The 26,293-nt window shown below is 40.1% G+C and overlaps 2 protein-coding genes across 3 annotated transcripts in view; one reads left to right on the top strand and one right to left on the bottom strand.

Annotated features, from left to right (window-relative positions):
• RB1 (RB transcriptional corepressor 1) overlaps positions 1 to 26,293 on the bottom strand; it is an 82,127-nt gene that overhangs the window by 29,763 nt on the left and 26,071 nt on the right. For both annotated transcript variants that reach the window (XM_083796047.1, XM_083796048.1), the window contains 6 exons: positions 25,433 to 25,520; positions 24,664 to 24,780; positions 23,879 to 23,935; positions 23,770 to 23,801; positions 23,611 to 23,687; positions 23,200 to 23,402 (listed from right to left, as the gene is read on the bottom strand). In XM_083796047.1, the coding sequence (XP_083652173.1) occupies positions 23,200 to 23,402; positions 23,611 to 23,687; positions 23,770 to 23,801; positions 23,879 to 23,935; positions 24,664 to 24,780; positions 25,433 to 25,520 (574 nt within the window). The remainder of the gene's footprint in view (positions 1 to 23,199; positions 23,403 to 23,610; positions 23,688 to 23,769; positions 23,802 to 23,878; positions 23,936 to 24,663; positions 24,781 to 25,432; positions 25,521 to 26,293) is intronic.
• On the top strand, positions 6,804 to 12,685 carry LPAR6 (lysophosphatidic acid receptor 6). The gene has a single exon (XM_083796081.1). It carries the CDS (start codon positions 6,944 to 6,946, stop codon positions 7,964 to 7,966), a length of 1,023 nt encoding a protein of 340 aa, XP_083652207.1. The 5' UTR covers positions 6,804 to 6,943; the 3' UTR covers positions 7,967 to 12,685.

The following is a 26,293-nucleotide window of genomic DNA, read 5'->3' as shown; positions in this document are numbered from 1 at the left end:
ACCAACTGCAGTTACTTACGTGTTGTCATCGTCTGATATCCAACACACTTAAAGGATGATTCCATACTGTCTTCACTAGTGAAGACCTGAAGATATTTCCTTTAATTAATTTATAAAGAACTGCTCCAAACATCTCCTCAGGATATATCTGGATACCTGTTTTAAACCACCAGCTCACAACGTCACCATCCCTAACAAACCAATAGCCAAGTGGACTCATTAAACTCCTCTAAATATGCAACAGAAATGGCAATTTTGTTCTTCATGCAAAGTAATTTCTCCCTTAGAGTGAGAAAGAGGTAGAAGCTTAAATTGTTAGGGACCTAACACAGACACACACTGTTCATAACTACAGAAAATGAAAAATTAAGAATTAAGGCTGGCAAGGAGTGCTAAGTAGATGTTTCATTTCTTACCTGCTATTGCTGCATGTATCAGATAAAAGTGGAGGGCACGATTTTAAATGTATCAGATAACAACTGACATGTTATCAACATATCATCAATATTTTACCAAGTTACTGCTTACTCTTTTCAGATATCTTTACAATCAAGTTCTCAGAAAAAATTTACTTTGCACATCAAAATATTTTAGAACATAAGCAAAAACTAAGATTTTCATCAGTTGCACAAAAAAATGCAACTCAAAAACCCTTATGCAAATATTTACCAGTCATCTGTTAGTGGCCTAAAACACTGTTGTAACTGCTCGTGTGTATTTACAATGCAAACAACCAATCTGCATATCCCACTACACCATTTACATAATTCCAGGTAAGCCTTACGTGTTCATTAGTGTAACTGGAACTCTGAGATAAAAGCTTTTTTTTTTTTTGCTGTTAGACACTGCATGTTTCTATCAATGCTAGAGAAAACTATTTCCAAATTTTAGATAACGTGCCTTAAAAAACTGACGCCATAAATTCAGTTAGTGTCACAATAGCTGTGCTCAACAGAAACCAAATAACATCAAGATTAAGCTCTAAAGCGTAAGCAGAGGACGCATACAATATTTTCTGAAATAAAATATTCTAAAAATATCTTCAGAGCTTGTACAACATACTCCAGGATATAGTTCTGCACTTTCCTCCATCAAAGAGCACAGGAAATTTTCCGCCAACCCTGTTCCTGAAACCTTTTATGCAAAATCAAAATGAAACAAGGGGAAAAAAAAAGTCAAATTAGTAGCATTTGAAAGATTCTCCAATTTTCCCATTAAGTCTCTTAAGAATTTCCCCTTTAAATTAGAGCATCTATAAAGCCTCGAGTAGTCTTATGAAGGATTACATTATGCTAATAGGTACTGCGAAGCCTGAACACAGCCCCAACAGCAGCACTTGAGATTTGAAGCTCCACTTCAAAGGAGAAGGGGTCCCAGCTACGAGAGAAAAGCAACGTAATGTACTTGTTTGCCTCTTAGTTACTTAGAAGTGATTAACCACCACACATTGGTTTTCCTTTCCACTTATGTCAGCTTTTACATAGTATTCTGTAATAAAAATGTGTTCTCGGTAGACTACTTCTCTTTATGATATTAGGTATAAAGGACAGTACAGGAAACAGCAAGAGATTGTACGTAACTAGTGGTTCAAAAACTGTTTATTCGTACATGGGCATACCAAAACTGTTGTGAAGAAGTGTTTCAAACTGAAATATACTGCCCTACGCTCCTAGAATTTGACTAAAAGTGGCATTTTTAAAGTACGGTTGGCATAATCACTGCACATATTTTTAAGAACAAAGAACCACAGCAATCCATTACGCTTGAGTTGTCCAAAGACACTGCAACAACAAACTACCTTTGCTATACTGATATTTGGGTCTAAGAAGCCCTCCCTCCATGAATCCAAAAGGTGGAGGAAAACACAAAAAGGACTCCAGCAGCCTAAAATTAAACAAAAGGAGAGAAACCGTTTCCTCTTTTTGTAAGCAAGAAAGGAAGAGCTGTGCTTCCTATAAAGGAAACACAAATAGAAGAGAGAAGCATTTCAGCTATACAGGAACGAAGAACTCTTACTTTATTCTGAGCTTCCTTCTTCCTTTTTAAGCCATTACACACAAATTATTTTAACTTGTAGGACCCAAGAATCTCACAGCCCAAACACTTTAGCTTGCTGCCTTTTTTTTTTTTAAGGATATTTGAAAGACTTTTTGCATCTATGTATCAGAACATAGCTAGTAAAAGAAAAAGTAATCCAGAAAACTGGTTATAATCAGTCAGTCCATCTTTCAGCAGAAAATGTTTACAGTTTTAACTTTTACATGTAATTGGTATATGTAGTTTCAGTTGCATCAAGCTAATCAGTTTCCTGATATGAAGGAGTCTTCTGCTGGCTATACAACAGTCATCCAGTATTGGTCTGACAAGATAAAAATCATCTGTTCACCATTAAACGTATAATGCTCATTTTAAGACTTGTCTACTACACTGGTGATTGGTTTTGGTGGTCGTGTGTTTGTTGTTTTTTTTTTTTTTAAACGAAAAAACTGAATTTTCAGGCCCCCCAGGTCCCTTTGCTGCAGAGCTACTTCCCAGCTAGGTGCCCCCAGCCCGTCCTGGTACCTGGGGTCGCTCCCCCCTAGGTTCAGGATGCTCTGCACTTCTCCATGGCAGACTTCACGAGATTGCTGCCAGCCCATCTCACCTCTCCCGCCTGCTGAGGTCCCTCCAGACGGCAGCACGGCCCTCTGGTGAGCCAACCCCACACCCCAGTTTCATTGCCAGCCCTGCCTTCTCTGTAGCTATATAATTATGCAGTTGAACCAAGTGAAGTCCTTGAATAGATCCTTTTACTTGGCAGGGATCTAATCTACAACTACAGAAATTTTATCTTACTACATTTTTACCCGATTTGCTAGCCATTATAATTATCTCAATATCATATTTAATAAAGTGTTCTCCATCCAAGGACTTCAAACTGTTTTTAACAATTAAGACAGCCTCACACCCCAGCAAGGAAGTGAACAAGCTCTTACACAGAGTGAAGCTAAAGCACAAAATCAGAAAACTTTACCAAGATTGGAAAAGAACAAATATCTGTGACACAGCCAGCTACAGACTTCCTGGCTCCCAGTCTCAACCGTTAAATTCCTTCCTGTACATGCACACACACACTCAAACAGAAACTCCAGTAAATAGACTACAAATGCTTCAGAAATCATCACTACCCCATGAAAATGAATAGAAAAATAGCAAGGAACACTTAGGGCAAGTAAAATACTATCCTGCCAGGGTTCGTGATGTTACTGTGTTACTGATATTGCCCTTGCTTTTTCTCTAAAAAAAGTCAGAACATTTATTCCTAGCATCAGTGCAATTCATGAGTTCAAAATTCATTTCACTGCTGACTATGATTTCTGCATGATTCCAGCACTGAAGACTTGAACAACACTAGAGGAACGTGCAACACTGGTCAGAAGAACTCCAGAAGTTTAGAAAGCCTTCAAATATTTGTTTCATTTCAGTGAAACATTTCTTTGCCATTCAACTTGGACTCCTGAATTTAAGGGGTCCTCATGCAGCACTAGCAACAAAGGGTAGGTCCTAACTCATTCTTGTCTCTACTTTGGAAAAGCAGACAGACTTAAATACACATCTCCCTTCAGTGGCAGCATCATTTCCTTTGGGGAAAATAAAAGCCCTAAGCATACAGGGCCCTCCCTGCAGCTGTTTCCTCCTGCCTACCCCCACCTGCCCATGCCAAAGGGAAGTTTGCCGGCAGCAAAGGTGGGTAAGGAAGGTCATTACTATGTGAATTCTTCCTCCATAATAACTAATGTACTTTTTTTTCCCCTCCCAGTGCTGGAGCTTGCTTTAGGGTTTTCCAAATCTGACAGCATGGAGCGCAACAGCTTGAAACTTGAGAGCACGCGATGAGTTTTCCTCCCAGCCAGCACTGGCTCTCAGCCAGACGAAGGCTCCTGCGGACTCCAACGCAGGCTGTCCTAGCGGAGGTTCATCCGCACAGAGAAGCGTACGAGCAGGCTGGAATGCAAATTCAAACAGTATTTGATAACCATCAGTCACGTTTAATTTAAGGAAAGGGGTATGCAGTCCCCTTCTGCCATACAAATTTTGACAATAAAGAGAAAATGAGTCAGACTGCCTGCTCAGTCACATACCCATTCACTGCAACATGATACGAAGTCAAAACCTGTCAACTTGGGCTTTTCAAGTTTTCTTCTGCAGGTGGAGAAGCCCTGCAGCTGAATGCTATTTTTGGAAGAATACAAGTATCACTTATTTCTTCAGTTAGCGTGAGGGGCTAATAGCAAAGCAACCAAACAGGTACAAGGGGAAGTCCCAAGCTTACCCAAGGACAGCAGAAGCACGTACCTGATTCCCTAAACTACAGCTCTGAGAAGTTCCCGTGTTCATGATACGAGCACAAGCATGGTCACCAGGCAGGGGCTCTGACTAACCAACTGCAGGCTGAAAATGCACTTTCACAATTGCTCCAAAATATATTTAATGTGGCAAAATTTACAGCACCTCTGGTTACACACATCCCCATCCTTTCTCTTCACACCCACATCTCAGCTCAAACAGAAAATTAAGAACTGATGAATAGAGAGAGACTTATTCATTTCTATTTGTTTCTACCTCTAAGGATGAGTTTTCACTTGAGGTTTTGACATATGTCAAATTCCCATACTGCGGGGATTTTAGCAACTGAAACAGCCCCACAGCTTTCCCTGAGGAAAAAGAAGACAAGTCAGAGTAGGAAAATTGAGTATAGAGCTCCTATGACCTGATGCAGGACACATTGGAAAAAAACAAAACTGCCTTTTATTCACACAAGGCTGCCAGGAATGGAAACAACATTCAACCATGTGTTACAACTACTTTTGTGAGGGAAAGCCAGGAAAGGTAACTTTATGTTAAACTGTGAATTGAGCTAGACACACAAGAGACTCTGCCAGGCTCACCTTTTCATTTCTTGCCAACTTGGAAGTGGAAAACATACCTTGCTTTACAGTTATGAATTTCAAAAATATTTTTAAAATACATGTCTAGTGGTTATGGCCTACTGAAGTCTGAAGTGAAACTGCTTGACTTCACCTCCAAATCAAGGTGAAAGGGTTTCACTGAAGCTAACCTGAAACAAAATACACGAGACCCATTTTAGCACTGTTCTGAATTTTGTCTGAGGTACCTTGCGTTAAGAAACTAAGCCAAAACCCTGTGGAGGGTATTATTTTCTCTCCTTTACAAGAGACTAGACAATTTCTGCCTAGCAGAGCCTTGCTTATGTACAGCTGATTAAAATCTCGTTCAAGAGAGCCACGCCACCCAGCCAGATATGAAGAGGTTTGTTTTTCAAAGACTTTGAAATATACTGGTTTTGATGCCAGAAGTCAGAGAGTCTCTCCAAGCTGATGTTAAATAAATGAGTCTGTCTAAACTGAGATTTATCTCTTATCTGCCCCTAAAGGCAGTAAGAGCTGCTTTTTTAAAAAAATTTACTTAATTAGTTACAACATGTTTTCATTTCATTACTCAGCGACTAATGTGAATATTTCGTGCATGTGTGATAACTGGCCCCATTAATTTATCAAAACCAACTGAATAGTGCAGTATTTATTTTGGTACAGCGTATTAGTTCTGTGCTTAGGTACCAGAGAAAAATGCTTTTCCCATAAAAAAATAAATGTTTGAAATCTACTCTGTAACAAGTGCTATCTGTGCCTATTAGAAATAAGTTTGAGACATATTTCCTAGCACAGATTAGGAGTTTCTCCTCCCACTGCAACACATCTCAGTTGTGGGAATGTCCCGGAGCAACCCCCAGGGCATCACCCCATACCTCTCCCTCTGAGTAAATCAGGAGGTGAAATTATTTAATTATCTACTGGTATTACTCTGTCCCTCATGAGGAACGCACTGGCGTATTGAGGGAAATCTAGACAGGGCTACTCAGCTGATTTTTGGTGGTTAAACACGCAGCCTCTTACAAGGAAAGACGATCTTCCAAAAACGTAAGCTTAGTTCAATCCTACATAAAACAGAAAACCCCTCTTTTGCTACCACCTCTGACAAAGAACGAAACTAACTTTTAGGCGTGAGAGCTATTCTGACGCAGAAAAGCCTCCCCACAACCAAAGCAAGATTTTGCAGCCAGACTTCCCAGCTTCCACACCGCACGCAGAGCACCCCTGGGCGGGCGCAGGAGGAGTTAGGGACCCGGCGGCAGCGCTGAGAGACGCGGGGCGGGCGGGCAGCCCCAAGCGAAACCCTTCCCCGGCGAGCCTGGCCTCTCCTCCCCGTGATGTGACGCTACAAAGGGGGCCAGCTCTCCCTGCCCTCCGCACCCGGAGGCTGGGCCAGGCGGGGCGAGGCGAAGGCCGGGCACTGAGGCGAGGCAAGAGCCGCCCAAGCACCCAGGTGCCGCTGCCGTCCCGCTCTCGCTTCCCGCCCGTGGCGCGGCAAGCCCTCAGCCAAGCTGAGAAGCTCCTTCCGCAGAAAGAAGGCTGTGAGAAGGGAGACATGGCAGCGCCTACGCTTCACCGAGCCTGGGAAATCGTCCTCTGAAGCCTAGGTTTTTGCTGGTTACTTCAGTTTAAAAGAAGGAGGCTGGGACGACACGAGCTGCAGCAGAATGAGGCAGAAAGTCCTTCATCAGATGGAGGCAGGGGAAGAAGGGAGCTAAAAGCAAGCCTGGGGACAGCCACCTCTGCTGCAACTACGAGGTTTTACGTTGAAAAGCTGGCTGATTACAGTAGCTGTGGGAAGAGAAGAGCGATGTCCCGGGGGTTACTGCAGGAGATGCACCCTGCCACTGTCACCACTTCGCTGAAGCTCTGAGGAGAAACCGAAGCTCATCGGAGCACCCAGGACACACACCTACAATCTCTCGCTTGAAGTTTGAAAAGTTGAAATAAAAATACCAGAGAAGGCTTTGAACCACAGGAAGCCAGGCTTGTATTTTAAATATACCATTATAATGGTAAGCTCTAATTGTTCCACTGAGGACTCCTTTAAATATACTTTATACGGATGTATCTTTAGCATGGTATTTGTTCTTGGCCTCATAGCAAACTGCGTTGCTATCTACATTTTCACTTTTACGTTAAAAGTGCGAAATGAGACTACCACATACATGCTTAATTTAGCAATATCTGATCTGCTTTTTGTGTTTACATTGCCCTTCAGGATTTATTACTTTACGGAAAGAAACTGGCCCTTTGGAGACATTCTTTGCAAGATTTCTGTCACACTGTTTTATACAAACATGTACGGGAGCATTTTGTTTTTGACCTGCATAAGCGTAGATCGCTTTCTAGCTATAGTTTACCCATTTCAATCGAAGACCCTTCGAACCAAAAGAAATGCAAAAATCGTTTGTGCTGTAGTATGGATAACAGTGTTAGCAGGGAGCACACCGGCAAGCTTTTTTCAGTCTACAAACCTCCGGAATAACACCGAACAAAGAACATGCTTTGAAAACTTTCCAGAGGCTACCTGGAAAACTTACCTATCCAGAATTGTTATCTTCATTGAAATAGTGGGATTTTTCATTCCACTCATCGTGAACGTGACCTGTTCTACTATGGTCCTACGAACGCTGAACAAACCCCTTACGTTAAGTCGGAATAAATTAAGCAAGAAAAAGGTACTCAAAATGATTTTTGTCCACCTGGTGATATTCTGCTCCTGTTTTGTGCCTTATAACATTACCTTAATACTTTACTCTCTCATGAGAACGCAGACGTGGATTAATTGTTCGGTGGTAACCGCGGTCAGGACTATGTACCCTGTCACCCTGTGCATCGCTGTCTCAAACTGTTGTTTTGACCCAATAGTGTATTATTTCACTTCGGATACAATTCAAAATTCGATAAAAAGTAACAGGCTCACTAGAACACGTGATACCAGGTTCTCCGAGATGCCAGTTTCAGAAAACTTTATTCAACACAGCCTTCAGACCATAAAAATGAAAATATTTGACAGTGACTCTCCAAAATAAACTGCATTAGAAACTGCTGGGACTAAACTGGAGTTAGAAGCCTGCACATTTCTTCAGCTGTGAAAATATATCCTGATCTGTAAATGTTACTCCTCCTTTACATCAGAAAAGTTTATGATATGAATAAGTGTTAAGCATAATAGTACACAGAAAATACTTTAATAACTTACATCAGACATCTGTTTTTATTGTATTTATGTTAAAAACGAACTTCTGTTTTCAGCCTACGCTACCAAAGTCCAAAGACTAGTTTGTCAAGTCAAAAAACAAATAAGAAATCAGATCACTTCTAAAATTAGCCTAACTGCTCGTTTTAAACAATTATATCGGTTTCCAAGTTACTGAGGACAGGGGGGCGAAACTAGTTGGTTTACAATGCAGAATCCACTTACCGATCATATTGGTCATGTAATTACAGCTAGCATGCCTGCTTTCAAATTTCCTCTTCCCTCTCCCTTGCTCCTAATCCCTTTTTTTCTCCCAGCAACTTCCTTCATTGTAAAAGGCTTCGATCACTGTGCTAACAAGATCTTCATTTCTCCTGTACCTGCCCTTCCCCAGTTAGCCACCTTCCATAAGTAATAAATTACCTGTCTGTTGCCTGTTCCCCAAAAACCAACAGATTAGTTATCTCCCCTTCCACTAATACCCCTTTTTTCTCCACAGGCCCAAACTATGCTTTCTCCCAGATTACCTAAACAATTCACGTGCTTACTTTAACCTCAAAAACAATTATTCTCAACACATTCAGCTTTAAAGACTGCTGTTTCTGCTTTAAAGACTGCTGTTTCTGTTTCAGATCTGGAAAAAAAAGACTACTGTTTCTCCACTTATCTGATAGAATATATTCCTTCTCCACAAGCCTTACTCCATAAAGAAATTAAAGCTTTGAGTAGTTTAGGGCATCTGGAAACAACTCAGAAAAACTGGTTTTTCTTCTCACCTCTGTCTCAGATGTCTGTGTAATTATAACAAAAATAACCTCTGATGACTGAAGCTGGTGCTTTTAAGTACAGTACCTTCATTAAACTCTTCTGAGAAGTTCTTCAACTCAACACAAATTTTAAGCAAAATAACATCCTCCAAGTAAGGTAACTCCATCCCAAGATACCATATTGTTATTAAAAAGACACGACCCTTGATGACTAGGAATGAGTATGCACGTTAACCAAAATATTTCTTTCAGGAAACTATTTGGTGTCCCATAAAGAAATTCAAGACACAGTAACGTTCAGAATGAGCCTTCCTCTCAAGCTTCATGCCCAAGAAATATTTTGGCTTTTTAACATTAGCATTTAAAATTTCTGATGTTATTTTCTTGTGAACTTTATTTTTATAAAGTTAGTTGAGACTACGTGCTGGCAAAATTGAGACACTGTAAAATCAAGGCCAATGTAAAGGAGAAGTCTATGTATATTACTGTTACAAACAGGAATATAAATACAAAAGAGTATTTTTAAGTGTCCTGCTATGTATGTTTCTCAGTTATTAGAACACTGTACATATTCCTCTAAATTAATTTAACACTAAAATTAAATAAATATTTAAAAGGTAGAAGTGTCGGTTTTTCCTCCCCAAGGACAATGGAGTGAAGAGCTAAATTAAAAGGAAGTTATATTTTAGATTTATGGCAGTCAGTTGCACCACAGATACAGTACTCTGAGGCACTTTTACTTCAGGGCACTATATGGAAGAATGACTCAATGTTGGAGAAAATGCATATTGGGCTATCAGAATATATGATGTACTGTCTGAGTTTACTTCTAGCGCAATACTTTTGCTTAACTGTTACAAGTCATTTTTACATTGAATACTACTATTGGAAAACTTGAGTTACTGAGGCTACTAGAAATTGATAGATTTCAAATGCTACTAAATTAGAAATTCATTCTCTGTACGACTGGTGAAAGGAAAATTCAAACAGTATAAGCTAAACTACAAAGATAGGTAGATATTTAAGTCTATGCTAATATCTTAAAACAGGCAATGCTCCTAGCTGGGAGTCCTACACTCTCCTGATTCGTATCTGACTTCAGAAAAATGCATGAGAAGAACCACTGAGTAGAAATCCAGTATGATTCCTATACAAGAAGTCACTGAGAAATCCGAAGTTCGAAAGTCAGATACACATCTGTTTTGAAGAGCCTGTTTAGTATTTGGAATGGTAAAAAAAGCTTTTTGTTATCAGTGTTTGCAGTCAGTTTTATATCCTTCTCATACTTGATAAACTTCAGGGTTTCCTTTCTTAGTTGTTCTGAGAAGAGATGCTGCGTTTCAACAACCCCGTGGAAGCACCTACCATCAGTGACAGGGATGACTGCCCAGGTGCCAGCACTGACACCACAAGCACGCAGCAAGAAGTATGATGAGGAGTTGAATTTTTATACAGAGCTGGTTTGTTTTGAGGGTGAATGGCATTTAATCATCTCCTTCCTGATCCCCTCCAAAGGCTTTAAAGCTCTTGGGCTCCATGTCTAGACTATGGCTCATGCCGCGCGTGGCAGTGACACCCCGTCCAGTAGCATCCCTGCACTGCAGCCACGAGCACCACTGGAGCCTCACCCTGGCAGAAGGAAGCTGCTCCTGCTGAGATTACAAAACTACCCCCAAAAAAATCACTGGACTTGAAAGCAGAACAAGATGATGAAAGTAACGTGTTTGGGTGCTGCCCTTTGAACCAGACTTTCCTCTTAGTTCAGAAAGCCTAGGGAAGCATGAAGAGGGTTTTTTTTCTGCCTTGCACTCGCTCTCTGGGGCAGTAGCTTCTGCTTTTTGCCCTAGCACAGCACAGCAGCTTTCCCATCAGCTAACGGCCTGCTACCTCAAAACTGTGTGAAAAGGCTTTGAGTTTTTAATTACCGAACATACTTCACTCTTGCCACAGGAAAAGAAAAAGACAGAAGAGGAACATCTGTAATTCAGAGAATCTGTGACTTGAGAAATTCCTGATCTAAGCAGTTCAGAAGAAGGGAAGCAAACCTGTACCTCCCAGAAAAAGCTGATATAAAACCAAACTACAAGCTCATCAGGACTGGATGAGGTTTTCTCCTCCTTTTACAGCTCTGCAAGAAGATTAACCTGGAGGGCGATGGATGGAGCAACACTTCCACTCTCCTGAACAGCTGCACTCCTTCAGTCTAATCCTGCTTTTGATACCAACTCTGCTGTCTCTCTGGCAACAGACAATGCCAAAATTTAAATCTAGATGAGAAGTTAAGCTAATTGTGCCACGGCATCTTAAATAAAAATATCTTATAATGTCAGAGCTCCTGAGCATCTGACAATACACTGCATCCAGTACGTGCTAAAAGTGCATTATTTTTACTCATATGGCTATGCAGAGGTTTAGGAGTTCATTTTTTAGGACTGTAACTTGCAGATTTCTTCTTTGTATTCTAGTTACTTCGTCTACAGAGTGCAGATACTACCTACTTACCAGGATAATAAAAGTAGTGAAAATTTAGTTAACTTCAAGTCTTTGTGGATCAGAAAGAAGGCAGGCAGCAGCTGCTCACTAGATAATGAACAGTCTGCTCCAAAAGACATGGAAAAAAAGTCTATCAGAAATCTGATTTACTTCAGCTTATTATTTCAAAAAAAAAACAAAAATATTTCCCCTTTTAAACTTAATATTCAGCTTGAAATCTGAATTTCTGGCTTTCTGAGGAACAGATTAAGTGTAAAAATTTGTCTCCTTTGGTATACACACCTTGGACATTCAAAGAAACGTAGGACCAATACCAAGTCAGATTTATTTATATTTTTCATCTAGAAGGGCTTAAAAACTAGATTCATCAGGGAAGCGAGAAATCTGTAACTGGAATCAACATCCAACCTTTTATTTCTTAAGTAACTTCAGTTATAGAAATGCAGCTGGAAAAAGAGCTCGTTAGAGCAAGCAGAAGATAGGAATGGCTGTACTGGGTCAAAGCCCAGACATGCACCTTATCTACGATCGTGCTCCTCCAACAGTGGCCAAAGCTGGATGTCTGGGGAAGAAGATAACAGCGGGAGGGGCATGCAGGGCTTCCCCTCTTCATCACTTGCATCTCAGACTTACTGAACAAACAAACACATCTGACCTAGAAACACGCACGTTTTTCTTCTGTGAGCTTGTCCTGCCTCCCTTTGAACTCGTCAGCTTTTAACATCCACAACACTCTGTAGCAAAATGTTCACCTTGAGTGTATGTGGTAGGAAACAAACCAAACCGAAAACCTTTTGTATCAAATCCACTGGCTTCATTATTGTCTCCTTCCGAAGAAGCAAGGAGTATTTGATTGCCATACCGCCCTTCTGTACCACTCCTCTTATGCTAGTCCTCTATCATCTCTAGCAAATGACAAGCGGTTTTCATTCGCAACTTCAACCAGCATCACAGCCAAAAATAAGATCTTCAGAATTACACAAAGTACTCCTGTAAAATCACAGTGAAACCAATGAGGGCCACTTCGAGGCTGGTCATTTTAAAAATCCCACGTGAGCATGGTAAATCCTGGCATTATGCATTCTTCCAAGTTAGTTTTCAGGAGTCCTGTTAATGAACAGCAATTCCTTCATACTTTTCCAGCAGTAAATATATTAGAGGGTCCTTGCACCCTACCAGAGTATTATTATTTACACCTCAGTGTTACTGGTATTTAAGCATCACTGACAAAATGCAAGAGGATACATTTGAAAGCTAATGCAAAATGTAAATTAGAAAATAAATCTAAGAGTTATAAATGCCTGGGCTTCATTTAATTATCCAGTTATCAGAGTGCTGATAAAAACTTCAGTATAAATACAATTGACAATCACTGAATTAGCACATTTTCAGAACACACTCAAGAGAGCTCATTAAAGAAAGGTGCAAAGTTAGAAAGCCATGCTTGCCGTCTAGTACCTCTGCAAGAAGTCAGAATTAGACTAGAACAAACCTCTCTGCTTTGACACCAAAGCACTGCGTGGCCTTTCACATTTATCATCTCCCTCCCACCCCCAGTTCCTGTTACACAATTGCTTATAAAACAAGCTCTGTTTTTCCTGAAAGAAAGCTGAACTTATCACAAAATTAAAAACAAAAAGAAAATACACCCTGCAATCATCTGTTTTTCCTATAAAAACCACCATATTGTTGGAAAAGTGAAAATTCCAGAACTGAGAACTGAGATTTTTTTTCTATTTAACAAAAACTTATTTTAAACACAAAAATCAAAGCACAAGGAGTAACAAAGGAAGGCCTTTAGTGATAAGTTCCCAGCTTTTTATCCACAAACAATTATTTTAAAGGATAACTTCCCACACACACAGCTTTAAGACGCTCCCTACCTTCATCCTTTGTAAATAATGAGTTGCTGCCCTGAAGAAAAAGTCTTAAATAACAACGCTAGTAACAGGAGGTACCAGAAATTAATGCCATGATCTTGGGAACAGAATCAAGTGTACTTCATGTGGAAACAACTGTGCCAGGCTCATTCTTCTGTTTTTCAGTTAAATTCTGCAAAAATTGCTTCTTTATAAAAGGAAGTCAATTGTCCTTGTTAGTTGCAAGTCTCCACCACCTCCTGTAAAATTATGCCACATTACATCTATTGATTTTTGGAAGTTTGTCCTTGCAAGCTCTTTATAAGAAGAAATATTAATGTAATAAAAATTGGGAAAAAAATCCAGGTTGCTAAGGAGTGATAGTGGAGTAATTCACCATTCATCACAGCATCAAGAACTATGTTTGACTTAAGTTAAAACCATCTATAATGGAAGCTCTGATGCTTTCATTAAGTAATGAATTGTACAGAGCTCTGAAGATCTCCTAACAGACAAGTTAGTTAAATTCATAGCAAAACATGACAATAAATTGAGAATAGAGATAAAGTATAGGAATATCTGCATTTTTAGCCTGAGTAAAAATATCTTTCATTAATAAAATCAAATTCCAAACATTTTGTTTGCTCATTTACACAAGTTAAAGTTTCTTTAACATTTCCACTGTGCTATCTACCGCATCTTCATGCCATGTTTCACATGTACCTGTGCATGGTTAAGTGAAAAAAACAAAACATTCATGTATACATGCAGTAACTTAAAGAAAATGCAACAGATGGAAAGAAAACCCACTTCTAATGGTACATAATTTGGTGGTTGGGGTTGGACAGGATCCTGTTAGCCCCCTGAGAGCTTAAAAGCCAAGGACATAACTAAAAAACACACTTGAACGTTTCTTCAACGCCCAACTTTGCTTACTAATGGAAACAAATTTTATCTTCCATAGAAAAGCTAAATACAGAATGGCTCAAATAATAGTCAGGAAAGGACGAGCAATGTAAGCTTCTGACAACTGTTGAGGACCACAGGTCACATAAAACATGCAAGCCAAGCGTTGTTTTACTACAAAGACTTACAAAACTACAAAGTTAGAGAGCATAATCCTATCCAAGACAGGAGCAGCAGGGATACAGCTGCAGAATTTAACCCATGTACTATTTACTTTTGCATTTAAGGAGACAGCTCCGCTAAGTTCACCCCAATCCAGACAGATTTCACAAATGGAAACAACTGTAAAGCTCCCTGAATATATATATGTATCTCCCCGAATTTTAAGATATTTTTCCTCATGTGCAACCTTTAAAAATCCCTACAAAGCATTTGTAGTACAGATACCGCAATGCTGCAGAACAAAAGGCTTTTAGTTCATACTACCTACTAGGACTGAAAATGGAAGTCCTACAGCCATGGTACGGCCACGAAAATACAGAACACCACAAATCAAAAAGCAAGAATTCCCAGAAAATCATTTCACTATTGTTTATTAAAATGTTACGGATCATCAGAGCAACCTGAAGGGAAGAAAGGCTAAAAACTATGATACTGTGTTAATCAAGATCAATTTCTGTGCCTAAACCCAGGTTGGGACCAGACAAGATACAGTGAGGTATCTTTGTATTGCAACCAATGTAGCTTGCAAAGGTCAGAGGCTACAAACAGCTCACCAGTACAGCTGTAAGCCTAGAGCTGCAGAGACCATGCCGTTACCCTGGCTTCTGTAACCACACGGGTACGCAGCTTGTTCAAGTACCTAAGTCAGAGGCCTCTGCATAAACAGAAACCACAAGTGTCCGTAAGTGAGAAACACAAGCCCAACCACCACCTACAGCCAAGCCAGGCGTCATAACAAACCACATTTTGTTAACATAGCCTTCGTGCTGAACAGAAAGGGAAACAGTTATGAACATTAAGCGGATGATTCATTTCTACTAACCTTAATGGGCTAACGTTATCCATCTAGTTTAGGGTGGTCATTGAGACTGATGTTCTCCTCTCTTTATAGAGAATGGGGAGAGATACCTTCAGAAAATTAATAATCCCATCACAAAACACCTGCTTAAGATTAACAGAATGAATAGCTTTCTCCAAGTGCAGCTATTCCTTAAGTACAGAGCAAGCCTAAACACAAACTTTTGAAGGCTAACAAAGAAGGATTCATATGCCCCCGGTAAGAGAACCTCTACATGTTAAAGCAGTAGATGAAGTGGAGAACAAACCCTTACTTAAGGATGGCATCCAGATTTCTCAAAATGAAAATGCTGCCGGGCTGCTGTGTCTTAGGTAATCCCTTTGGTCGTGTCTGTACTTGAATCGAAACAGCATCTTAAGGGTTGGGCTGCCTTGGTATAACTGAAACAGGTAAGTCTTAATACATAACCAATACCTTACAACCCTAGTGAGTGTTTGTACCCTTTGTCAGTGCCTATCAGGAGGTGAGCACATCGCCAATACAGACAAAAGCAGAAAGTGCAGGACCTCTCTTCTAGTAGCCTAGAGGATTTGGGAGGATGGTAACACCCAAGCACAGGTAACAGCTTGAGTCAGCCTGATGACAAATAGGAGTGACAGGGAAGATTTTCAAAGTGCTGGTGCTGGAGTGAAGACTAGCATTCAGTAGTCTTCCTGGTTCTTCAGAGTGCTTTCAGCTGCTAAGGCAGGTAAAGGTTTTGAGGCTCAAAAACCACAGTAAAATTCCTACTAAAGGCCACTAGAAAGGTGAAAGAATCACTTTTACATATGTGTACGTAAATATATTTTATTTATACATCTATTAAAAAGATTTTTATGCATATACCCAAGCTAAAAAAGTATATAAATATATATATGCTACCATATGATATGTACACAAACACAAAGCAAACATCTTACAGACTTCTAAGAACGTGCTTAGTATTGTAAAGGCAGGAATTTAAAAGCTGGCTTTTGCTTTAAAACCTGTAATTTAGAAGGCTTTCCAGGCACAGTTGTGACAAATGAAGGGTCAGGGCTAATTCTTAACCCTGACAAAAAAAAGCACACACAGCACAACCGGTGTGATTCTTCAGCATTGTCATGCAAACCAGCAGCGATGGCAGTGACCTGATCACACACACTTCTGGCGCATGCTCATGATGCAAGAGAAATATTTTTAGTATGTAGACAGAAAACCTCAAATCAACTGTCAGTTCCTCCTTTAAGAGGAAAGCTGCACCCTCCTAAGCTAACGTTTTAAAAAGGAGAGTAAGTGTGTGGAATGGCATAATTTGGTGATGCTTAACGCAGTCTGACCCTTAAGAAAAAAACAGAAAATTCAAAGTTATAAGTCGCTGACCACAGCAACATCGACACCAAGACTGGGTATGAGGCACCTAAAATCCAAAAGGTGGCAGCAGATAGGGGAAGCCCACAAGATTTCATGAGGTGCCTACCATTACACCAGTCAAGCTCCCCTAAGTCAGCCATCTCCTGCCAGTCAGCATGCCCGCAAGTGCTGCCATTCTGGGTAAGCCAAACATTTCTTGTGCCTACAGCACAAGTTCAGGATTCCTATATCTAAGGTCTTTGAAAGGCAAAGTTCAGTAGACATGGAAAGAGAGCGTCTGCTGGATTTGTTAAGAGAAACCAGCTGCTGTGCAGCCACACGTATGACTCCCGGAGCCTGAAGGGGAGAAAGTAAGAGGAGGGGTGACTCACTTGCCAGCGCTGAAGTCACTCCTGTGGCTGAGCCCACGATTACATCTGTAGCCGTTCACACGACGAGCCATGGCCTGTCCTAAACCCTTGGGGGCAAGCGGCAAAGCACGGCTTGCACTCACACAGCTAGAGCTTCCTCGCCCACTAATCCACAGCAGCAGTTGGAAATAGTTCGTGACCTGCATCACGCCCCACACCTTGCCCAGGCACTGTCCCAAAGAGCACCAAAAAAAGGCCCAAACGAGCCAGGGAACACAACAACAACAAAAAGATATTTGTCCGGCAGTACTCAAGCCTGAACCACTGTCCCTTTCAGGCTGTCAGCATACATGCAGCCCCAGACTCTAATCCTTGGCACCTGGCCTTGCTTGGCTGCCTATCAGCAAAGTTTTAGGGTCATTCTTCTAATAAAGCAACGCAACTTACCCAGTAACCTTTTTGTATGTGTTGATGGTATGACCATTCCTACTTCTTCTAGTTTTAAAGGCAATGTCTTGAGACACTTAAGTCAAAGAGAGGGCTTTCTTAACTGCACGTAGACGCCTACCTCCAAAAGAGATGTAGGACTTCAGACAAACCTAACAGAAAGAGCTCCCGAGAAGGTCATACACCACCAGACAATACACTAACCTGTCCTCCTAGATGTTTAATTCCTCCTTAAAGGGAGCACAGAAACCTAACCTGAAATTGTACACTTCATCCAAGGAAACAGGCAGCAAGCACTCGAGCATGGGGAGCTCCACAATAACCACGTCCTTGTACAAAGACTACCAAAAACTAAGGAGTACTTGACCTGCAACTCCGCACAGCTTGTCTGTTTAAAGAAATCTTAGGCATGCTTATTTAATGTTTTCCTCCTTACTGCATGATCAAAGAAGGTCTGCTGTTATTCCGGCTCAGGGAGTTTGTCATATTTGTGCAGTAAATATATTCTCTGGGAACGCATTGTTTTCTTCTGGAAGGTATTTCTGCCACAACAAGCTGCATAAATTAAAACCAATAGTAGTCTCTGCTGTGGGATGAGGCAGCCGAGCACAAACATTAACTACATATTTAGTTGACGAACACGCATTGCAAACATTGAGTTATGTTCAATCAGTGATACATGACAAAACAGCACTGCAGATCTCATCACAAATGTTTAATTGACAACAGAAAGCACAGAGAAGGCGCTGATAAAGGAGAAGCATTGCAGAGCACAGTTTAGACAATGCTACATGGAAGAAGTTAAAGATCAGACCAAGGGGTTAGGATAAAGCAAAATACACTTGCTTCCTTCAGACTGTACTTTAACCATTAAGAGAAATAACCTTGAAGAGACACCTTTATCTTGCATCAGTCGTTACATCGTAACACCTGTCAATATTGGCTCTCCTCCTTCCTTTAAGGAAATATAAACACTAATTAGGCCAGGAAGTGCTAAAGAGCAACACAGCCAGTGAGTGAGCAACTGCACCTGTAGCGCAGTCATCTGTCTCTCACACAAACACACCCACGAAAAAAAACTAGCAGACCAGATCACCACAAATTTGCAGACCTAAGACCGCATTAACTCCATTCAGCCCAGCACACAGGGGCAGAGCCAGTGTACTTCCCCATTCATTTCTGGGTGCTGTGGGGTTGCAGCTGCTCCCACTCCCGTTAACTACAGAAGCTATCAGGTAACCTTTTAAAACCACAGTCCTGTGTGGATTACCCTTTGGACTCCTCTTACTCATGAGGATGCACTAAAGTATGACTTCAAGTATGCCAAATGTGATGTAAAACAGGTACAGTCTGTACTCTACCTACTGTAGACGTGAAGAGGCATTTACAGGAAGCATAGTCCCCAAGCAGAGGCATAAAAAAGACCTAGTGCCTTGCCTGGCCCTCCCACTTCATGGCTGAGAGGCATGGAAACACAACTGGAACAATTTGCAAGTATGGATAACAGGACGGACACTCCACAGGCATTTTCTTGATGTTTTCTTCAGTAACTCAGGAAAAAAATTGCAGAGATACATTTCAGATAGTACTGAGGTCTTGCTCCTAAAATAGACTGTGAAAACTGACAGACTTTGATTTACTGGCACTGAAAGTCTGCTCCTCCCTGGTTCTTTCCCAACGTAGAGCAGTGAGCAGCAATACTTCAGCCAAACACGTGGCACAGCAGCTGACCAGGCTTTCACTAAGGGAAACTCAAAGAATTGTGAATGTGTTCACGTAACCTTCATCTAAGATATTCAAAATAATTCCTGACTGGCTATTAGACAGATCAATTTGACAAAAAAAAGGCTGAGTGTGAACTCCTGGGCTGGCAGACAACGGGCTATCCTCATTTCATAGGAAATGGGCTTGATCTGTTCCAAGGTTTAAATTATATTTATATAGACATGATAAAAATGAATCAGTGACTACAGATACCTTTATTTTTTGAAGTAATTTTAGTCTCTTTAACTGAAGCTATCAAATTAAAATGGTGCCTTAAATACTTTAACGAGATGAAGCACAAATACTCCGAAGTTAAATATAGATGTATAGATAGTATGGTATTCTTTTACTTAATGAATAAAAATATGTAGTGTTAGTAATGTATTCCAAATTGATCTTCACAGTCTGTAACATCGCTCATTAATGGAAAGTAGAGAATATTTCTTTTTTTTTTCCCCTCTGTGCTTCTGCACAGCTTTCCTTGTTTTATCCCCCCTCTTGCTTTTCCCTTTAATTAAATTATCTAAACACATGAGTTTTGTTTTTTTTTTTTTCTTTCCAGCATATTTTCTTCACCCACTCTTCTTCTGAGGAGGGGGAGTGAGAGCGCAGTTGTGGTGGAGTTCAGCTGCCCAGCAGGGTAAAACCACCACAGCTAAAGGAAAGGATGACCTAGAAAAGTATCATCTGCTTCCTGAAGTACAGATGACTAAATCAGCTAGCAATGCAAAAAGCAATAAACATACTCGCAATGACTAGCAAAAGAGTGATGTATTATCTTCGAACACCAGTAAGAAACCATCTTTCACATTCATTCAATACAGCTTCCAAAGTCAGATAAAGGTCAGATGGGCTCTTAAGATTTTTTCTTCAGAGAAATTATGCAAGGCGTTTTCCCTCATAAAAGCTCTGTGACAAGTAAAACTACAATAAATTCAGCTATTCTCTGTTCAATTTCTGTCCCTTCAAATCTCGCATTGCAGTCCTGCTTCCAGAAGCAATCAGGAAAATGAGGAAAGATCGGATAAACACAGACAATACAGCTGACTTTCCAAAGAGCAGACAAACCTTGTAATGGATTGTTTCACCTCTGGGGAAAAAGTAAGAACTAGATGAAAATACAAAATTAGTTTTTTTGCATGATACACACTTCTTCAGAGTATAACACTTCTTAAAAAAATACATTAAATATGTTAGAGAAACTTTAACCTAAAGAGGTTACACTTAGGCTAAAGAATTACATTTTTCATACTAGAATCACAGGATACCCCAAGGTGGAAGGGACCCACAAGGATCGAGTCCAATCCCTGGCTCCACACAAGACCACCCAAAAAATCAGACCATGTGTCTGAGAGCATTGTCCAAACGCTTCTTGAACTCCAGCAGGCTCAGTGCCATGACCACTGCCCTGGGGAGCCTGTCCCAGTGCCTGACCACCCTCTGGGTAAAGAGCCTTTTGTCAACACTGACATTTCACTACTTCTGGTCCCCTGAGCCACCGCTCTCCTGGTTACAGAATCACAGAATGGTTTGGATTGGAAGGGACCTTAAAGAAAGTCTAGTTCCAAGCTCCTGCCATACCTTCCACTAGACCAGGTTGCTCAAAAGGTTGCTTATATGTGTAGGATATGTGTAGGCTGGTTAAAACTTGCAGCCTTTCCCCTTACGTGCAGCTGTAGCACCAAACAGGGTTCAGGTACTCACCTTTTTTTTGTACTCTTCATAGCACTAACAAATGCTAAAGTAGAGACTATTCTTTGAACCATATTGAAAATTTTAGTTCCCTTTAAGCTACAGAATACCTGCAAGAATTAAACTGTTTATTCAAATTACAATGGATGAGGAAGACAGGGATGGGCAGCAATGCTGGGTGGAAAGTAGGTAACTGCAGGAGTCCTACAAGGAGGCAACGGAGACCAACACGAAGTCACAAGATACCTGCACACTCCTGTTGCAACCAGCCCATAGCTGCTTGCCAGCACCAGCTTCCCTCAGCTTTTGAGAGCCTTGCTGTGCCCTCTAGTGATGAGCCTGCCAGCAACAAGGAGGGACAACAGGAGGCTGTGGACTGAGCATCCTGAGCTCCTGGTGATCCAGAGGAGATATGACAGAGGGCAGTAAAGTAGAAGGGCACCTGGCTACATGTACTGCATGTTTCTTTGTATTTATTCCCTCCTGTACTATCCACAAGCTCTTTTCTAAGCCCTGTTTTTTAATAGAGGCCAAGCACATGTGGGAAGGGAACAAAACAAGTACTTTTTGAAATACTGTTTCACAGACGCCTACTGGCAACCACTGAAACAAACTGCATAAGCCACCCCAAAACAGTGCCAAACACACCTCTGGTAACTCACAAAGATGGATTGAATACATCAAAGAAACACCCCAAACATTCAAATAAGGCATTCAGAGAACTTGAAGTAATCTTGTGCTTGTTGCTGATGTTGTAATTTAACAAAAGACTTCAATTATACCCATAATTATTACAAACACAATGCTTTGGATTTCCTAGTCTGAAAGCCCAAGTCCAGATCAGATTATCTGCATGTTGTTCCTAGGTAGAAATTGGTAGGTAAAGGCTTGTTGCTGATCAGTAAGCTGACAAACTGGTTTGCATTAGGTAGCAGAAGCCAATTTCTGCTCTGCCTTTGTCCTCCAAAGGATAAAATTCTGAAACAAACACTCTTTAAACATTTCAAGAAGAGTTCAAGCAATCTGCTTCATCTTCCCTGTTGCTGTAAGCTCTGGTACAAGACTCTCAGCCTTCGAGTGCTTTCGGGCAGTCTCTTTCAAAGAAAAGCCAAACTATGATGGAATTCATACAGCAGTGGAGAGGCCATGTGCATTTCTCTAAGACATTCATATAATGTGCAAAAACATTACAGAGGAAAAAATATTACACTGGTATATCAGCTGTAGCACAGCACCAGGAGTTCTGGGGCACACGCAATGCTGGGGTGATGAGCATGAAGCCAAATCCACAAGTTTTAGACCGCTAACGCAAAGGTCACCATCTTAACAGGACACATTCAGAGAGCTGCCTGACTCATGCCCATTGACACTGTTGGCAATGGAAATCAAGCAAAATGAGCTGCTTGACATAAGGAGGTCAACCAGACTCAGCTTGAAGCATGGTAATTATTTCCTTATAACACTGAGGCCAGTGTGCTTCTCCTGAGCTAGGAGCCTGAGCCCAAGATGCAGCTCCTGTGGGTCTGACACAATGATGCAGTCTCTGTTCATGAGAGCACAACCCCACAGCCTGGTAAAATATCGCCAGTATGAGAAAGTTGTTAGCTTTTCAAGCTTAAGTCATACCACAGAACAAAACCATACACAAATTTGCTTCACAACTAGAGTATCATATTGGGTAAGGCATTGTGTTCTTTTAGACTTCCCAGAACTGCAAGGTACCAGATGGATTTTTACACAGTCACTATGCTTTCTGGTCAAAATTAGTAGTCTTTATAGTCTCCTGTTTTGTCACATTAATAGCATATTTTTGGTTTAAAAGTAACACACAGTATAAAGGGACAGTGGTTGATTTACTGAGATTCAGCCTCAGAAGCATAACCCAACCTGCCAGCCTGATTTTTATGGCCTTCAAAAATACCAAAGGAATTGAAGCGCCAAATACAACATGAATCAGAATTGTAAGTACTATTAACAACCACATCAGAGGCACAGAACTAAGACCCCCATATCAAGTAGGAATTAAAACTGGATAAAACAACAGCATGCATATAAAAGCACAGAATGCATTGCATTGCCTATTGGCACCAAGATAGCATTTAAGAATATTACCCTTCATATCCACGGCAGACTGGTAAGAGATGTTGGATTACGATCACAGAAACGAGAAAAACTATCAGAAAAGCTCTGTCACTTTCTCTGATATAACCTTTTTTCCAAAACCCGAAGACATGTCAAGACTAAACTTGTTTAGCTCTTGTATTACGAGAAAAACTACATCTCAACAAGACTGCAACTTATTTTGGAGTTGAGTGTGATTTTTTTTCTAAATACACATTATACAAGCGTAAATACTACTTGAAAGCATTACTTACAGATTGCCAAGCAAGAGATTCCATAATGCGATGTTCACAGCGTTCTAGATGCTTTATCATGTCCCTTGTTAGGCTCGGCTCAGCTTTAATAAAACTTTCAATCACCTTGTAGAAGTCAAAAGCTTTTAAATCAAATACATTGAGAATCCATGGGAAGGACAAGTCTGTTTCAGCACTGCTGCCATCACTTTGTGAAGCAGTTCCTACAAGGAAGACAGATCAGTATTACCAAGAGCGCTACATTCTTTTACTTCTGTTGTATCTCCTTTTTTGTGTTTATTGAATCATTGCCAGTTTGGAAACTTCAGCAACCACTGTTTTCTTGCTATTTACTGTATTTTATGTATTAGAACAAATAGCAAAAACTATTGATAAGTAAAAATGCTCTTTGGCACTTTAGATTCAACTTACTGACATACGTAGCCATGACAACTTCAAGAGCACATGCCAGAAGAGATGTGTGGAAGATGTTATCATTCAGCAGTTTGCTAAGGGAAAAAAACAAGTCATTACTACTTGCCTTAACACTAAAATAGCGGATAATAATAATAATGAGTTATGGGCACATACCTAAAATTGTGCACTGAAAGGCGCTCTTCTTCCTGAAATGCATAAATCAAGCTTGTGATTCTTTTTGGAATTCAGAAATGCAATACCAAGTTACAAGTACTAAACTTACCGACTTTAGCATAGACTCCATCACTCTGTAATACAGCCGTACCCCAAGTATATATCTCTATTAAAAAAGAAAAAATATTACAATTAGTTCTTCAAACTGCATCAGGCAGACTCATGTTTTATTGATTTAGAATATTCTTTTTTTTTTTCCCCTTTCTGTTTTGTAGTTTGGGTTGGTTGGTTCAGTTTTTTTTGGAAGAGATACTATAAAAACCTCATTCTCCTCATCTATAATTGTCAGTAGTACAGGAAAGGCATCAAAGGCCACTAGGGTTTGTGACCACCTCAACCACACGAAGACCAATCCATGTTTATGTCAAGTCATGGCCTACAGGAGAAAAAGCAGTGCTGACAGACAGAAGGCTACAGAGTACAAACTTGGTTGTATTTGCTTTCCAAAAATTCTTGTAAAAAGCACAGCTGGCCTACTGATTTTATAAGGAAGCAAGTCACACTTTGCATAGTTTCAGGCTAAGTTACCGTAATGAATGCAAGTATACCTTTCACTACATGCATTATGCCCAGCAATTTTCTTATTCTTCATTAAAGTGCTTCTAGCACACTCCCCCACCCAGCTCCTATTGCTCCTTAAATAATAAAAATCACTTGTTAAATATCTTTACAGAGCATTAGAAAAAAACCACATCCTTTCCTGAAGTTGAAGAGTATTGTTGCTTCCTGACATTATTAATCTTCACTGAAGGAGGACAGTCATTATGTCTGCTCTCACACTAGCTAGTAGCAATAGAGTTCAGATGAGTAATACTCAAACAAAACGCTAGTTACCTGTGAGCCAATCTCAGCACATCCCTGTCCAACTGCTTCAGCAAATTTCTTTTTGAAGATGTGGCCAAGACTTTCCACTCTTTTCAGGATACTATCTTTAGGGTTCACTGTGCAATTCTAGTGGAGGACAGGAAGGAAGGCAGGAGAAGAGGCGGCAAGGAAAGGATATTTTACTTCAAAAACATTTTAACGATTTAATCAAATGAGTCCTGCATCACTTTGTAACATCTCTTAATCATGTCATCAGCATAAATCAGAGTGGACTATTTAAAAAGATGGAATATATAACATACGTGGTGTTCAACAATTCCCAGTAACTACAGCTTCATTTCTCACATGCATCTAAACTGCAACTAATACTAGTAATATGAGTACTACCAACTATGTTAACGTCTTTCAAGTTTTAAGTACGGTTAAGTTGCTGAATATGGACACAAGAGATCCTCTGTGAACACATCCTTCTTTTCTTCCTATGTCTCCTTTATACCCCTTTATTTTTCCATCTGATGTATAAACCATTAGCACAGTAACAGACAGGTTTAAGTACTTACAGTCTCCCAGTACACATCAGATAGATAGAAATGCTTTCTAAGTTCGGAGTTTAGGAGTAATTACATTTAAACCATCCCAATGAAAATGTACATCTTCCAAAGTGTGTGTTAATAAAAGAGTCACCAGAACACGCGTATCAGATCTCTATGAATAGGTTTTAATTGTGTGATAATTCTAACAATCTTTCACAAACATTTCATCAAGTCACTTCACTTACATTGAAATACGTGATAAGGGTATCTGATGGTTTATCAGTTGCTGAGTTTAAAATCATCATCAATTGCTGAATTGTATTCATTGCAGCTCTGGAAAAAATAAAAAGCATTGAGGTTGACTCAGTTTCCAGAAACGGAACAGCACTTCTGCGAACAAAAAAGTTTATGATTTCAGTTCTCAACTCAGTTATCAAACAACCTTCTGGGAAATATCTGTTGAACTGTGTTAATCATTGTGAATTCTAATAACCTGATTCATCTAATTCTCGCATTATTAGAATGATTACAATCCATAAGTAAGCAACCAGAAGATATAAGTAATAAATAATGAGCACTTCTAAAAGCAGTAAGGTGGAATTGCAATCCCTGTATATGAAAGTATTCAGTTAAATTAAGCAAAAACCTAACAAAAAATTATTTGGCTTTTGTAAAAAAAAGACTGGTGAATGAAAACAGCTTTGTTTCAAATCTTGTGATCGCAAGTATAGTAAGAAAAATGTACTGAAGTGTGGCACTTGATATCCATTCACAAGATGATACAGCCTTTTTAACATAAATACTTAAAAGAAAAGCCACATTTTTCTGAAGTAGAGCTGCCAATGTTCCCATTAGTAATAGCATGAGAAGGTCTTCTCCCACCCACCCCGGGTCTAAATCTAACTCAAGTTCTCATGTGACTTTTTAATATTTTTAAAATTTTTAAGTCTCTTCTACTTCCAATAGGAAGGCTGTAATTTGCTGAAATCCTAATTCTACCTTCTGTATCTGCAGCTAGGTTGGAAGATTTTTGCATTTAAGATCCTTAATTTTTAAACTGTTACGGATGAAGAAGAGGATGCGGACATTAAAGCAATTTTTCAGTG

Source organism: Anser anser, assembly GCF_964211835.1.
Source record: "Anser anser genome assembly, chromosome: 1".
Lineage (NCBI taxonomy): Eukaryota > Metazoa > Chordata > Aves > Anseriformes > Anatidae > Anser > Anser anser.
The sequence above is the reverse complement of the archived record's forward strand: the minus strand, read 5'-3'. Positions and strand labels throughout refer to the sequence as shown.